Source organism: Felis catus, chromosome A2, assembly GCF_018350175.1.
Source record: "Felis catus isolate Fca126 chromosome A2, F.catus_Fca126_mat1.0, whole genome shotgun sequence".
Lineage (NCBI taxonomy): Eukaryota > Metazoa > Chordata > Mammalia > Carnivora > Felidae > Felis > Felis catus.
In genome coordinates this window covers 77254505-77271601 of record NC_058369.1, presented here as the reverse complement: position 1 = coordinate 77271601, position 17097 = coordinate 77254505, and the positions used below count along the sequence as shown (strand labels likewise).

At 35.8% G+C, this 17097-nt stretch overlaps 1 protein-coding gene across 7 annotated transcripts in view; it reads left to right on the top strand.

Annotated features, from left to right (window-relative positions):
* Positions 1-17097, top strand: part of CBLL1 (Cbl proto-oncogene like 1) — a 19371-nt gene extending 2274 nt beyond the window's left edge. For 5 of the 7 annotated variants that reach the window (XM_011280323.4, XM_004001604.6, XM_045052254.1 and 2 more), the window contains exons 2-6: positions 4023-4190; positions 7453-7553; positions 8213-8296; positions 10961-11034; positions 13544-17097. In XM_011280323.4, coding sequence (XP_011278625.1) covers positions 4023-4190; positions 7453-7553; positions 8213-8296; positions 10961-11034; positions 13544-14579 — 1463 coding nt within the window. In that variant the 3' untranslated portion in view covers positions 14580-17097. The remainder of the gene's footprint in view (positions 1-4022; positions 4191-7452; positions 7554-8212; positions 8297-10960; positions 11035-13543) is intronic. The other 2 variants (XM_045052252.1, XM_045052253.1) reach the window with 1 other exon arrangement.

Sequence of the window (17097 nt, the reverse complement as noted above, 5' to 3'; positions counted from 1 at the left end):
TGTTTGGTTTTTAAAACCTAAAATTACAGATCATGATGAGTGCTTTGAAGAAAATAAACGGGTTCTGTGGTAAAGACTAATAGGAGGAGGCTTCAGAGAGAGTGGTCAGGAAGGTCTTTCTGTAAAAGTAGAATTTATAAGTTGAGATCTGATGCATGAGAAGAATCCAGTCATGGAACTGATCAGGAGGAAAGCATTTCTAGCAAATACAAAGACTCTGAGGAAGGAAAACTTAAAGAAGATCAGTTAGCTGCAGCTTAGTTAGCAAGAGGGAAGGAACCCTGAGATTGAAAAGGAAGGCAGGAGTCAGGTCCTACAAGACTTTGAAGTCCATGATAAAGATTTGATTCTAAGTGCTGTGCGAAGCCATTGAACAGAAGTGGAGGAGAAACATAATTTCTTTTAAAAATACAATAGCTTGTTCATGGAGATGGTGTAAAAGAGGGAGACAAAAATAATAGAAAATAGACGATTTAGGAGGTGATCGCAGTAGACCAGAAGAGAGACTCGACTTAGTTAAGTTGGCTTGGTTTAGTAGAAGGGGAGTGGACAAATTCAGTATTTTGGTGGTAGAACTCAAATATGAGCTTTGTGAGAGAAAGGAGAGATGCCTAGGTTTCTGGTTTGATCACCTAGATAGTGCCCATTACTGATTTGGGGAAAACACACTTTTTAAAAAAGGGGTAGAGGTGAGACCTGGGAATTTGGGAACAAAATTTTGGGCTGCCAAGTATGAGCTGTGTATTGGGACATACAAGGGAAGTTGTCAGGTGGAAATCAGAGGAAAGATGTGGACTGAAAAATACATACTTGAGATTTAGTACCAGAGAGTTAATATTTTAAGGATGGATGAGATCACTCAAGGAATGAGAATACAGAGGGCCTAGAATCAGGCTGTAAGAATCTCTAGTATTTGGAAATTTTGTAGAATTGAAACTCTGGGACCTTGGTGTTAGAGTAACAAATGTGCAACTTTAGCAAAATACCTCTCATTAGAGCCTATTACTAGAATTGGTAGTTAAGCCTGTTCCACAGTTTACAGGATGTTATGTTAAGAAGTTGTAGTATCGCTGGGTGTGTGTCTTGAGTATTTATTATCCTAGTTCTCTAAGTTAAAATATTGCGTGAGAAAGTAAGAGTCATCCTGACATGAAAATATTCACAAATGAGCTGACCATTTAAAAAATTAGTTCCTACTCAGATATCCCTGCTAGATATTTTCTATTCTTTTTTTTTTTTTTTTTTTAAGATTTTGTCTCTGAGTAATCTCTACACCCAACATGGGGCTCAAGCTTACAATGTAGATCAAGAGTCACATGCTGTACCAACTGACAGCCCTTTCTCTCTTCATTTAATTTCTTTGTAAGTCATTATCTTTGCTTCATATCAGGAAACAGTGTCAAATACTGTATATTGATTGTGATTACAAACCTTGCAAAAGATTCAGGTTTTTTTTGGAATTCATAAACATGAATTTGATAACTATTTGAATCACAAATAAAATCCTTGGCCAATGAGGAAATTCCAGTCAGCCAGTTGATTGAGGATATTATGACAGGGTAGGTATTTTAAGAGAAAGATTTTAATGTCAAAGGATTAAGAGAGGCTCTTGGGGAAATTGATAAAACCCTTGAATATTATGCAAAAGTGACTGATTTTATGATCATGCTGAAAAGTCAGACATAAAATGAAGGCTATCCTCTAGGGTTCTAATAGAATTTTGCCAGAAAAACTACTCCAGGAAACGCCCAGTTAGCACTCGATTCATTCTTTGGTCATTTTAAGAATTAGCACTTAGTTGTAACTGCAATCTAAATTTTATAAAATATTTCTTGGTTCTTTAATTCAGGATAAAATTCTAAATAAATCTTTAAAAAACTATAATATAAAAGTGTTACTCCTTTTTAAAGTGGATTCACCTTAAATGGCCAGTTATAGGGGCTCCTGGCTGGCCCAGTTGGTAGAGCATGTGACTCAGTCTTGGGGTTGTAAGTTCGAGCCCCACGTTGGATGTAGATTACTTAAAAAAAAGTCTTTAAAAAATAAAAATAAATGACTAGTTATGTCTTCAGTTCTCTTTTTTCGTGTAACAATATCCATGGACTTTTATGGTTATGGGCTTTATGTTTTTAGTTGACATATTCAAAAAGAAATTGTGCTGTATTTTCTGATTTTTTAATAATAATAATAAAAAAAGACAAACCCAGAATGATATCACTATTGAATGCTGTACTTTGTTTATGGACTTGCAATCTGAGAGGTAGGTGGCAAGGTGTTAAAGGGCAGAGGACTCCTGAAAGTCATGGTAGGCTAAGCAAGCAACTGTTGTGATCTCAACTGCTCAAGGTGGAGGGAAAGGATTTGCAGTGATGGAGTGTGGGTATTTTGGCCATTCGCCTAGTTGTAAAACCATTGAGTCCTAATATCAGAAGGAAAGCATTGAACTGTCAACTATCTGTCTACATCAGCTTGCTTTGTTCATTTATTGAAAAATCAGGAATACATTTTGAGCAAAAAAAAAGATTCTGTCATATCCATCCTTTGGCTATTACATTGCTTGTAGGTACTTTTACATAAGTAACTAGAAGAAAGCAGATGAAATACATTACTCAGCTTGGTTTAATACATTTGGTGAAGTGCTGAAAGTTGATCCAGTTGGGTTTATCCTAACTCAAGATTTTAGCTACCCATATACTTCCTTTCCATGAATTTTTTCTTTGAGGATTAGCTATTGTAAAAGTAATAGTAGAAAGTAGACTGAAAGATATTTAAATTAATCATTAAGAATTAAATTATTATTTTGAATTAAAATTATTTTGAATTAAAAAATAATTGTTCAGGAAGAGCGCAAACTGATGTGAATTTAACATGTGTCTGTAAACCTAGTAGCATTGGAGAGGAGGTCATTAGTACTAGGTTACTGCTTTCAGATATGGCTTTACTGAATGTAATGTGGACAGTGGGCCTATCAATCTTGGTTGCACTGTCTCCTGCAGGGACAGTTCATTCAGTATGTCATATTTAAAATGTTACTATTTTTAAAAATTATTTTATTTGCATTTCCTATTTTGGGACATTTTCCTTTGTGTCTTTGGTGGGCAAAAGTGAATATTTTCTGTATTATAATATTTTGTCATAGACTTGAAAAAAAAAGGAGACTATTAACCTTCAAATGGAGTCAGTTCTATGAAATAATCCTCCTGTTACTCATGGGAAATGAGTTAATAGCTAATAACAAGGAGGGCCTTAGAAAGTGTCCCTTGTTTAGATCTAGTTGAATTACAGAAACCTTGCATCCTTCTAAACTCTATTTTTCCATTACGATGCAGCTTAGAATAACACACTCACATGTATATATCTATAAAGGTTGTAGCCCAAATACATCATTGTGTGCTTCTGCTACTAAATAGTGTAATAATCTTTACTATTCCTGAATACTTTTTAGAAAAGCTATTTTACACTTAGGGAATAATCACTTTCCTTAAAACTAATTTCATTTTCAATGCATTACTTTTTTAATTTTGCTGTTGTCACTGTTAGTTTTTTGTTTGTTTTATTGATTGTCCTGATGTAGATTCACTTTTCTAACTTAACAAGTGTTTTGTGTGCTTGTTGGAGATGTGGATGGTTTTCTTTCTTTTCCTCCTCCTTCCTTTTATTTATTTATTTATTTTTTAAATCTCTTATAGTTCAAGACAGAAGTTCTTGGGCTTATAAAGGTTTTATGTTTTTGTAAACTCTTTTGGAATCATGGAAATTTTTATTGTCTACTTTTAGAGAGAGGTTCTGTAGTTTTTGCCAACTCTTTAAAGGGTTCCATCTCAAAAAACATTGCTTTAAGGGTTTATCTAGTATAGAGAAAATTAATGCTTAAACATATATAATATAATATTTAAAATCAGAGCCCAGATATTCAGCCCTTGATAATGTTGGATATGTTACTTTAATACCTGTAGCAGAATAATCTTCAAAAAGGAAAACTGAAAGAAATTACAACTTTTTTTTTTTTTTTTCTGACATAGACAATGAGTTACAAGGCACTAATAGTTCTGGATCATTGGGTGGTCTTGATGTTCGAAGACGAATTCCTATAAAGCTTATCTCCAAACAAGGGAACAAAGCCAAAACTGCACCTCGAACTCCAAGGACTATAAACAGGATGCCTGCAAAGGCTCCACCTGGTGATGAAGGTAATTTGTTTAAACTGACAGATCCAAAAGTCTATTGTATCTGATTCCACCAAATATTCCATGTGGTCTTATTTATTTAAGATCTTTTTATCTTACTGTTTCATTTTTCATGCACTTTTCTCTTGCTGTATAATATTTTTGGTTTTTCTTTCGTTATTGAAAGTAACACTGCCTATCATTAAAAAAAAAAAAACAAAAACCTAAATAACATTTCAGAGAACAAAATATTAAAAGTGAAATTTGTCTCCCTACCTTGACAATACTGTACCAAAATAATTTCTTTTACAACTTTTTTATAGTAACTTTTTAATATATAACTGCCCTTTTTTCATGTAAGATGCAATTAAAATTTTGCCTTATCAGTGTGTACAGTTGTAGTCATTTAAGAAAATAGGCTTAGGTATTTCATTTATAGATATACTATAATGTATTGAGAATTTTTCTGATTTTTTTTTTTGCTGTTAAAAACAATGCTGCAGGAAATATCCTTGTACATATAGCTTAGCATGTACACTTGGTGTCGAATTTAAACTTTGCATGAATTTGGGTATTTTACAGCTTGATGGTATCCATCTGTACATCTTAGAATTTAACAGATATTGTCAAATGGCTCTGAAAAAAAACATCCATTTATATTCCCACACACTAATATTGGGACTATTAACCTTTAAAAATTTTCATTTTGATACACATTGCTTTAATTATGAATGGAGTTATGTGGATATCTTTACATAGTATCGGTTATTTCTTTTGCCTAGGGTCTACCTGTTCGTATCTTTTAACCATTTTTTTCTGTATTGTAGTCTTTCTCTTGATTTTTCTGAGTTCTTTACAAATTATTAAATTGGCTCTTTGTCACATATTGTGTATATTCACTGTTTGCCTTTTGCACTTTATATATCCAATTTTTATTGTGGTGAAGTTTGAAGATTTTGTGTCATCAGATATCCAATCCAGTCTTCTGTTATGACTTCTGGGTTTTATAAAATTCTTAGAAGGGCCTTTTTTCTATTTCATGAACAGAAAATAATTTTCCCATTTTACCCATTAGTATAGGGTCAGCAAACTATGGCCTGTGGACCAAATCCAGCCCTGTTTTTGTAAAGACTTTTTGGAACACAGCCATGCCCATTCATTTAAGTACTGTTTATGACTGCTTTCACACTATAATGGCATAGTTGAGTAATTGCAAGAGACCATATGGCCTACACAGCCTAAAATATTTACTAATCCAGCTTTCTACAGAGAAAGTTAGCTGATCCCTGCTGTGGGACATTTATGGACGTGTATTTGGTTATTTAAAAAAAAAAAAAAGTGGAGTCTGGCTCTATTTATTTTTTCTCTAAAACAGCTAGCTATTTGTCTTAACCATTGAATAATCTGTCTTCTGTGCTGAATAAGAATCCCACTATTATCCTACATTAAAGGCCTAAAAGTATTTATGTCAGTTTCTAGATTTTCCCTTCTATTCCAGCAATCTATCTATTTTTCTTTTTGGAATCAAAATGTTTTAATTATACCTCATTTTATGGTTCCTTTTATTGTAGGGTATCTCTCCAAGTTCATTTGAAGTCACATATTCTAAATTGTGGTGGTAGTAACTTAGGGCGATTGCTGCACTCTTCATAACGTAGGGTGCCCTTTCTTTGATCTTTTTGTTTCTTTTAATAATTTTTAAAAAGTACACAGTAATGTGCAAGTACATTCTTGTTATCATAATCCAAACAAGGCAAAAAAGCTAAAATCCCCCTTCTTTCTTTTTCCTCTCAGATATCCCCTCATTCCCTCCCCTCTCATCCCCCAAGCTTACACCCCTTTCTAGAGGGAACTATTATTACCAATTTCTCTTTTAAGAGAACAAACTGAGGCTGGAGATAACTTTTGATTACTTTTGATTCAACTAATTCGGGTAAAAAATAATAAGTGATTGGTGTTTTTTCTAGGCAGATCAAAATAGGGAGATGTGGGTACTAATATGGTATTACACAATTATACATGTATACTTTAATGGTGGGAGTGCAGGTTGAACAACTTTGAAAAATGATTACTGAGCTCCTCATTTTGTTGGCTGTTGTTCAACACAATAACTCAGCATTTTAGATAAGAAGAACTGATCTTCCTTATTTTGAATTTTAGATGACAGAAGCTTTTTATAAGGTATAAATGGGCCATAGAAGAGGCGAGGGTCACTCATTTGTAACTTTTAAGAATACTCCTTGAACTGTATACTTTGTATTGGAGACGATTAGTGCACTGGGAAAGTCTTGCTTCCCTGTATTTGTGGGTATGTCCATATGTACATCCATACACAGGTACTGTAATTTAGCCACGTGGGTAAAGTTAAAACTTGTGCGCTTGGTCTACGCTGTTTACCAGTTCTAGGGCCTAAAGAGTCATGAGAAGCCTGGCATTTTGGAGGGATAGATTTGCCTTCTCACCTTTACTTTAGGTAATTGGATTCTACCAAGAATTACCATTGGACTGTCCATTGGTTTTCTCTTCTTTTGTATGAGATGAGATGCTTACCATCAAGGTCAGAGAAATTGAGCCCATATGATCTTCATAATTTTATTGATACAAATAGTGGAGAGGAGGATACTTGTGACTAGATATGATATGGCTTCTGCTGTTTGGGTGATCAACCAGAGAGAGGTTTTAATTGAAAAGATGAAGTATGAATATGTTCTTATTTCTAAAATCAGTTTCAGTTTTAAGACTGAAGGAGAGGATACCTAATTTGCTTAGTTGTAAGAAGAAAAACCTGCAGAATTCTTTATATTTTCATCATATGCTTTTGGCAATAAAATCAGCCTCTTGCAGCGTGATACCACTTTTGTAGGTAGATTACAGTAAGTGATCAGTATCTTAAAAGTTTGTGCGGCAAGTGTGACGATGGTAATTAGTAAAGGTTTATACTAGAGAGAGTTTGGTGAATTAATAAGAGCACTTGAATGGGAGTGAAGTGTTCTGAAGTCTGTCCCTGGCTCTCCCACTTAATCTAAGTATTGAGTTACTATAGGTCTCCATACTGCAGTATTCCCAACTATAAAATAAGAGGGTTGGAGTAGATGGTTGCCAAGATCATTTCTAGCTGATGTTATAATGACTTAAACTAGTCTTGATTATCTTGTCCTTAGAAGAGCTTTGAAAGGCATCAGATGGGCTTTTGGGTGAACAGGTCTGTGGTGCCATGTACATGTACTTCCAAAATGAAATTTAGGATTTGAAAAGTTTCTTTTCTCAGAACACTTTCTTTTCTCAGAAGGATTTGATTATAATGAAGAAGAACGGTATGACTGTAAAGGGGGCGAACTGTTTGGAAATCAGCGAAGATTTCCTGGACACCTTTTTTGGGACTTCCAGGTAAAACTAAAAATAAAAAAATTTATTAGAACAGCAAAATACTTTATTTTATTATATAAAAAAATATTTTCTTTAGTGTTTATTTATTTTTGAGAGAGAGACAGAGACAGAGAGTGGAGGGGTGGGGGCAGAGAGAGAAAGAGACACAGAATCTGAAGGAGGCTCCAGGCTCCGAGCTGTCAGTACAAAGCCCGACACGGGGCTCGAACTCACAGACCGTGAGATCATGACCTGAGCCAAAGTCAGGTGCTCAACTGACCGAGCCACCCAGGCGCCCCAGAACAGCAAAATACTTTAAATATTTTATTAGAATAATCAGAATACTTAAAGAATGGTATGAACTTTTATTACAGCTATTACGCTTTTTTTAAGCACACTCAAATCATCTGTTTATTAATGCCCTATTTCCACTATTTTCAAAAATAATTTGAAATAATTTTCATTAAAGTCAAGTAAAATCAATAACCGTAAACATTAGAAAAAAGAAACTAATGGGGGCACAGCTAATCATGTGGAATATGTGGGAATTATGCCAAGAAACCTTTATTTCTAATTGTATTAACAACTTATGTAAAATACTAACCAATTCATTGCAAAAATTATAAGTACAATTTTTAGAGATGCTTAAAAAGAAAATTTTAATTAATATCATTCAACAGATAAACATCTTAGGTGAAAAGGATGATACGCCAGTTCATTTCTGTGACAAGTGTGGATTGCCTATTAAAATCTATGGGCGAATGGTAAGTATAACTAAATTAAATGTTTTAGTAAATGTAAACTTTTGTGTAGAGATGAGATTCTGAAATTTAAGTAGGTGGGTTTATCACTGTTTAATGACTAAGTTTGTGACATTTTAATTAAGTATGGAATAGCCAAGGGAAATTTGGGGATACCATGCATTTAATATAATTATCTTGACAAATTCTTGAATTGCTTGAAAATTAACTAACTTCTGAAAACAAATTTCTTTGGACTGTTTGATACATGTTAGTGGATATTTATTCTGGTTTATTAAGGAAAAATTGTTTTCTTGTTAAACAACAAAGTTAGTTACTTGTTTCCGAAGGCTATAATTTTTAATGTAAAACTAATAATACTAATAATTCAAATAGAATTGAATTCTAATCATTAAAAACAATTATAACTCTAGCTGTAATTTTATAGTAATTTTGACATATCCTCCTTTAAAAGATAGTTTTGTATTTGTATTTGAAAAAAATTGAATTCAGTAGCGTCTGCCTGGTAGAGGGCATGGATCGGGCCCTCTTGCTTTGCTGTGTAGCGTAGCTAAATAAGAGTAATGGACTATGAGTTTTAAAATGGTCTAACATCATTTTACTGTGTCCTTCTGATTTATTTTTAGATTTTTATAAGTTCATTAACTGCCAGGGAAGAATGCTACTTACATTAAATGTAGGAGGTGTTTGTTTTTTCACTGCTTTGACACAGTTTCAGGAGGAACAGGATAAGATAGAACATGGTTACGGTATTCTTCTTTGGGAGTTTTCTTTTAATTTTTTTTTTTACTTTTTACTTTATAAATTTTTATTGAAGTATGATTGACCTATAATATTAAATTAGTTTTGGGTGTACAACATAGTGATACAATTATGTACATTACACCGTGCTCACCGTGATAAGTGTGGTTACCGTCTTTCAGCATACAAAGTTACTACAATGTAATCGACTGTATTTTCATTCCTGTGACTTCCCTGTTTTATAACTGGAAGTTTGTACCTCTTAATCACCTTCACTTTTGCCTCCCGCCCTAGTATGTTCTCTGTATTTTTGACTGTTTCTCTTTTTGTTGTTGTTGTTGTTGTGTTTGTTTTGTTTCTTGGGTTCCACATATAAGTGAAATCATATGGTATTTGTCTTTCTCTGCCTGACTGACTTTACTTCGCATAACACCCTCTATGTTCATCCATGTCATAAATGGCAAGATTTCATTCTTTTTTATGGCTAAGTAATATTCCATCGTGTATATGTACCGCATCTTTTTTTTCTTGGCTGTTATAATATGCTGCAATAATGGTGCATATACTTTTTTTGAATTAGTGTTTTTGTTTTCCTCAGGTAAATTCCCAGAAGTGGAATTACTGAATTGTATGGTACTTCAGTTTTTAGTTTTTTTGAGGAACTTCCATACTGTTTTCCATAGTGGCTGCAGCAGTTTACATTCCAACCAACAGTGCGTGAGGGTTCTTTTTTTCCCCCACATCTTGGCCAACATGTTTCTCTTGTCTTTTTGATACTAACCTTTCAGACGGATGTGAGGTGATACTTCATTGTGGTTTTGATTTGCTTTTCTCTGATTAGTGATACTGAGCGTCTTTTCATGTACCTGTTGGCCATCTGTATGTCTTCTTTGGAAAAATGTTTATTCAGGTCCTCTGCCCATTTTTTAATCTGATTATTTGGGCATGGGGGGTTTTGGTGTTGAATTGTATGAGTTCTTTATATATCTTAGGTATTAAGTCCTAATTGAATATATCATTTGCAAATATCTTCTCCCATTCAGTAGGTTGTCTTTTCATTTTGTTAATGGTTTCCATTGCTTTTGTTTTCCTTGCCTGAGGAGACATCTGGAAAAATGTTGTTAAGTTTACTAAGAGATTGCTGCATATGTTTTCTTTTAGGAATTTTATGGTTTCAAGTCATACATGTAGGTTCTTAATCCATTTTGAGTTTATTTTGTGTATGGTGTGAGAAAGTGGTCCAGTTTCATTCTTTTGCATGTAGCTCTTCGTTTTCTCAACACCATTTACTGAAGAGACTGCCTTTTCCGTATTGTTTATTCTTACCTCCTTTGTCGTAGATTAATTGACTGTATATGCATGGGTTTATTTCTGGGCTCTCAATTCGGTTTCATAATCTGTGTCTGTTTTTGTGCCCGTACCGTACTGTTTTGATCACTATAGCTTTATAGTATAGTTTGAAAGCTGGGATTGTGGTACCTCTAGCTTTGTTCTTTCTTAAGATTGCTGTGACTATTTGGGGTCTTTTGTGGTTCCATATAAACGTTAGGATTTTGTGTTCTAGTTCTGTGAAAAACTGCAATGAATCTGTAGATTGCTTTGGATAGTGTGGGCTTCTTCAGGAGCTTTACCTCCATAGGAACCACAGATGAAATTCATAGCATTTATACTTCGAGAAATGTAAGCAGATGCATACATATATATTTATTGGGGGAAAGGCCAAATATTTCATTATATCTCAAAGGGCTCTGTTACTGAAAAAAGGTTAACTGTTGCTTTTCTGTAATTAGTACTTAATAAATGTTTATCATAGTGAGCAATTCTCAGGTGCCTTTTATGTCCAGGTTACTGTGCTTACAGTTATTTTTTATGGAAATAGTTTAAGTTGTTCTAGTATGCTTAACTGTAATATGTCTCTGTTCACAGATTCCGTGCAAGCATGTGTTTTGCTATGACTGTGCAATTTTACATGAAAAAAAAGGAGATAAGATGTGTCCAGGGTAAGGTTATTAGTAGATTTATTTTTATTTTTATTTTTTTTAACATTTTTATTTATTTTTGAGAGACAGAGCACGAGCGGGAGAGGGGCAGAGAGAGAAGGAGACACAGAATCCGAAGCAGGCTCCAGGTTCCGAGCTGTCAGCACAGAGCCTGAAGCGGGGCTCGAACCCACAAACTGCGAGATCATGACCTGAGCTGAAGTCGGACACTCAACCGACTGAGCCACCGAGGCGCCCCATTAGTAGATTTTTAAATAATAAAAGTTTGTGATGTAATGAATTGGTAAAGATCAGAGTATGATATAAGTCAGCAGCAGGATATCAAATATGTAGACATGGCTAACCTTTCTTTGTGAGCCTAGAATTGGCCTTAGCCTTCTCCTTAGGATAGGGCTAGGTAGCTATTATCTGAGTGTTCACATTAGCCCAAACAAATACATGTGTCATCACAAAATTAGTGTTATAAACCAAAACAGTTGTTTTCTTTTGTTTCTCTGATGGGACACTAGAGAGGTAGTATCAAGCAGCGATTGGAATTACAATTTCTGGCTTCAGATCCCTAGTCTGCCGCTTATTAGCTGTGTGACAGATTGTTTCTTCATCTGTAAAATGGAGTTAATAAATAGCATCTACGTCTCTGTGTTGTTAGAACTAAACTAGTAAGTCCATACATCTATATTTATGGTACCTAGCATATAATACGTACTAGGTAAGTATAAGCTCTTATGTACTACCTGCAAATCTTATTATTTATGTCTTGAGTATGTCTTAGGACACCATCATGGTATTGGCTCAGACAAGTTATAAAGATCTAGAGGTATTGGTTGATACTGATCCAGTTCGGTATGGTCTTGAAAGATCCAGGATAACTTTTTATACCAGTTTAGAACCTCTGATAGAAGACTTGAGAAAGCTTTGAGACCAACTTCCTTGGAACAGTTGTAGACTTCTGAGATTCCTTATGACCTGTGTCAGAAGCTATCCCAAGATTTGTAGTATGGGCTGATAACACAATTATGGACACTTATAAGGGATGATTTCTTTTTATGGTGTAGGAAGATTGGCGTCACTGAGAGAGAGAGAGGATGATTCAATAAGTGTTCTAATGGTAATATGGAAAAGGGAATTTAGTTTTCAAGATATTGAAAGTAACTCCAGTAAGCACCTCACTGGCCGGCACTTAGCTATTTGAGAACATAAGCCTATCTGGCTCAACCGACTCAGATCAGGAAGTGAAGAAATGGCAACCCAAGTTGATATAAATATTATATACTGTTGCTTTTAAACACCACCCAAAAGAAAGTGTCTTACATTCCTGTTACCGTGGAGACCTTTCTGAGTTTACAGCATATTAGAAGCAAAGAAATGAGAACTGTGCCAAATGGCCACTAAAGGGAAGCCTGCTAGTCTCAAGGAGTGCCAGCCTTACAGCAAGGGTGAAAATAGAGACACAGCTCAAACTCAGGAATATAGAGCCATTTAACATAGTCTCAGATGACCTGATACACATATTCCGTGATAATAGCCTATATCCATGCATATGTAGTGATTCCATGCTTAACTAGTGATTCGGTTCTGCCACTTTCATTGTTTTCAGTTATCCCAAGGATATTCTTTTAAGTAGGGCAAAGTAGATAAAAAACAAAAACAAAAAAACATTGTTAGAGCACATATTTTAACCCATATTGCAGATGAAGAAATAAATGACTTCTCCAAGATTACAGAGCCAGCACTTGGTCCCCGTTCTTCTGATTCCTGGTTCAGTCCTCTTTCCACTATTTCAAAAGACTCTAAAAGCAAGTGTGGATTAAATATAGTGAGTGAGAAAGAGTTATAATTTTGACCCTGAGTCATTAAGAAAATGCTGAGTTAAATTTAGTGCTTACGGTTTGGAAAGGAGGGGGTCATACTTTTTTGTAGTAAAATTGTCTGATAATTCTTCCCTAAGGGACTCCTGGTAGTCAGGGTTTGAATTTAAATAGTTTACGTTGCTTAATGTCAAGAACCCTGTCGATGAGGATGATCTTACACATTTTTGCAGTCCTTGCAGCGTCTTTTACTTCGTTATTGTTTGCTCAGCAAATCCTTGTTGCTCCGTAAATACTGTACAAGTTTGAATTCCATGACTGTGACAGACCTTTGGTTCATTCTTTCTGGCTGTTTTTGCAAATGGATGCAAAAAGCATAGAGTTTGTTTGAGACAATCAGATAATTCTGTGTCTTAGGAACAATAGGTCTTTTCTTAAAACATACTCTTGTTTGATAAACAACTTTTAATTTTTACTTGTATGGAGAGTTCCAAGGTCGGTAGAAGGGTGGATGCTTAATGTGAAGCCAACAGACCACAGAGTGGCAGTGATTAAAGGTTCACTTACGGTCCCTGCAACTTGTAATTGTGAACTTTTGCAGTTCCCACAACAGATTTCAAGAACAGGCATATCTGTGAGAGTTTGTGCAGTATTTTTCTGGTCTGCTTTTAGTAAATCCGTTTTTTCCCCTTCTCGTTCAGCTGTAGTGATCCCGTTCAGCGGATCGAGCAGTGTACGCGAGGTTCTCTCTTCATGTGTAGCATTGTTCAAGGGTGCAAGAGAACCTACTTGTCTCAGAGAGACTTACAGGCGCATATCAACCACCGCCACATGAGAGCTGGAAAACCTGTTCCCCGTGCTTCACTTGAAAACGTCCATCCTCCTATCGCCCCCCCACCAGCTGAAATCCCTGATCGTTTTATAATGCCGCCAGACAAGCACCACATGAGCCATATTCCGCCAAAGCAGCACATCATGATGCCGCCACCTCCGTTGCAGCACGTGCCACACGAGCACTATAACCAGCCACACGAGGATATCCGTGCTCCGCCAGCAGAATTGGCCATGGCTCCACCTCCTCCTCGTTCGGTCAGTCAGGAAACCTTTCGTATTTCAACAAGAAAACACAGCAATTTAATAACTGTCCCTATTCAGGATGACTCCAATTCAGGTGCTAGAGAACCACCACCTCCTGCCCCAGCACCTGCTCACCACCATCCTGAATATCAGGGCCAACCAGTGGTCTCGCACCCTCATCATATTATGCCTCCACAGCAACATTACGCACCCCCCCCACCTCCTCCACCACCAATAAGCCATCCAATGCCACATCCTCCCCAGGCCACAGGGACTCCTCACTTGGTTTATAGCCAAGCTCCACCTCCACCAATGACCTCTGCTCCACCACCAATAACCCCTCCCCCCGGACATATTATTGCCCAGATGCCACCTTATATGAATCATCCTCCTCCAGGACCTCCCCCGCCTCAGCACGGCGGCCCACCTGTAACTGCACCCCCTCCTCACCATTATAATCCTAACTCTCTACCCCAGTTCACTGAAGATCAAGGAACTCTGAGCCCTCCATTTACACAACCAGGAGGAATGAGTCCTGGTATATGGCCTGCACCAAGAGGGCCACCTCCTCCTCCACGAATGCAGGGTCCGCCTTCTCAAACCCCACTTCCTGGACCACATCATCCAGATCAGACAAGATATAGACCGTATTACCAATGATTAATAGTGCTTTGAACTGAAGATATGATGAGGAGGAAAAAAAACAACAAAAACTTATGTATAGTCAATCTTTTAATTAAGCTTTGACTGTTCTGGGAAGGAGAAGCACCTCTTCCTGAGGTGACCGTAAAACACGTAGGGTCTTGTCTCTTAAAAATGGTTTTAAATCTTGACCTTAGGATCGATTTCAAGTACTATACTGTAGTGCAGATAAGTGGCTCAGTTGAGCACAGCTATATTTTAACAACTTTGTTCCCCTAGTGTGGTAAATTGACCCAGAGGTGACCATTTGTAAAGAATTTGGGAAGACTTTTTCATTGTTCCACTTTCAAAAATAGTGCTTTTGTTCAATCCAGTGTTCAGTTTTTCTTGTGATACATTTTGTTAACCTGTGTAAAAGGATTAAATTTCAAAATGGTTGTAAAAATGCTATTTTTATGTGAATTTAAGTGCAGCCACATACTGTTTTTTAAAAACCATATGTTTTACCACTAATTTCCCAAAGTTACAATAAAATCCTAAAAGTAAAAATCTACTAGAATTTACTGTAAGGCAGACTGTTAAGTGGTAGAGAATTATTTCACATTTTAGGCACTGAAAGTTTGAGGTATATTAAGTATATAATGCACTTCACTTGGATGCCTTTTCATTTTTAGGCAGCCTCAGGAGCACCAAAATACATTGGAATTCCAGTACTAAGATATTTTGATGTTCATAACATTAAAAGGCATTAGGAATTCTTTGGGAAGATCTGGCCAAAGTAATTGACTCTACAGGCTCCAAGCTATTGGGGGATACTGTTACTCATTAACGTTTTTTCCTGAATGGTTGGAATCACATGATGCACCACATTTACTAATCTTACGTAACATTATTTTATAGAACTGTTTAAATTGTGTTCTCTAGATAAAGTGTTCTACTCTGCTCATTGTCTCAAACTAAGTATTTAGGGCTGAATAGACTTTATGTAATTCCTCATTTCGTGGTGGAGTTGGATCCTGTGCTCTAGGTGGGTTCTTGTTTATTGGGTTTTTAAAGTACAATTTGAACGCCGTAGAGGAATATTGTATTAATGAGGGACATTCTTGTAATCACAGACTTGCATTGCTCAGGTTTCATTACCGTGTGATAAGGTTTTTTTTCTCTAACTTGAAATTTTAAGACTATAATTTCCTGTTCCTTTTATGGGTTAAGCAGTATGAAACTGGGAACATTTTAAAATGGAGTCACCAGTGAAGACTACCAGATGATTTTGTTTGTATTGGAGAAAAGTAACGACTAAATTGTGATTTTCAGAGCTTTATAACGTGCCTTTAGAGTCAGCATTTGCATTATAGGGGCTTGCTACAGTCCAGCTAAGATGACCACTTACATTTTATATGGAACTCATGTGTATAAATCAACATTCTTAGGGTATGGTCCTATATCCTTTGAGTAAACCCCTGTGAAGTATTTCCTCCCCCCCTAAAATGGTGCATAATATAAAAATGAAAAACGTAGTATGCAGATGTCATTTATTAAATAGTTTGTAGTGCGTACATTTAGAACATTTCTTTTTGACAAAGGGTGAGCTGATGGCTAATTTACCATTGGATTCTGTCAGACACAGGCAAAACAGTTTCTCATCTTGGATAATGAGATGCAGAGTCGTCTCTGAACTTAGAGCTGAAGTTAGAGATAGGCGAAATGATTATTTCAACCTTGACCGGCCGGAAATAACTAAGACGCTTTTTTTTTTCTTTTTTTTAAGTTGAGTGATTTTTCACATCTAGCAATTTGAGAGTCCAGTGTTAATGCAATATATCTAGTGAGAAATTCTTGTTATTAGGAGCATGGGAGTGAAATAAGAAATAGTATGAACTGGTGGTGGTGAGTGCTTCTATCATTACTGTAGGTACTTGGACTGGTGCAAACTTGATTCCTTTTCATGCCCCTATTTAGGAGCTGTTAAAATATTACTGTTAAAAATCCAATACCATTCTTTGTTTCTTGTGATAAGAAAATAGCCAAATTCCTTTTAGGGCTTCTCAACTGTTTATGAGGAGCGCTCCTGTTTTTATTGAAATTCACTAGAGTCGAATGTGGTATGAAACCACTTAGCCTATGTATTGGACAAAATAATTAGTATCATGATAAACTTCCACATGTTTAAGAGAATTCTCGTAGACTTTTTAAAAAATGATTTATTTTCAGTTAGGTTTAAAAAATACGTGTTATGCAGGGAGGCAGATCAGATGAATGTGTTGTAGCAGACAAAATTTTTAAATGGCGTTAGACTTGAATTCATCCAGTTATTGTTTGAATGAGGGTTGGTGGGTAGAAGGATAACAAAATTACTGTTAGTGTTTATTTCCTCAAGGAAAAAGATGTGAATCCCAGCCTTATTTCAGGGAAGCCTTTGAAGCTATGATGGACATAAGTCTAAATTAAATGTATGTATGTTTCATTATATTGCTCTTAAGACTACTGAGGTGGCAGTTTAATTCTTAAAAACAATAAAATGGAAGCATAAATACTA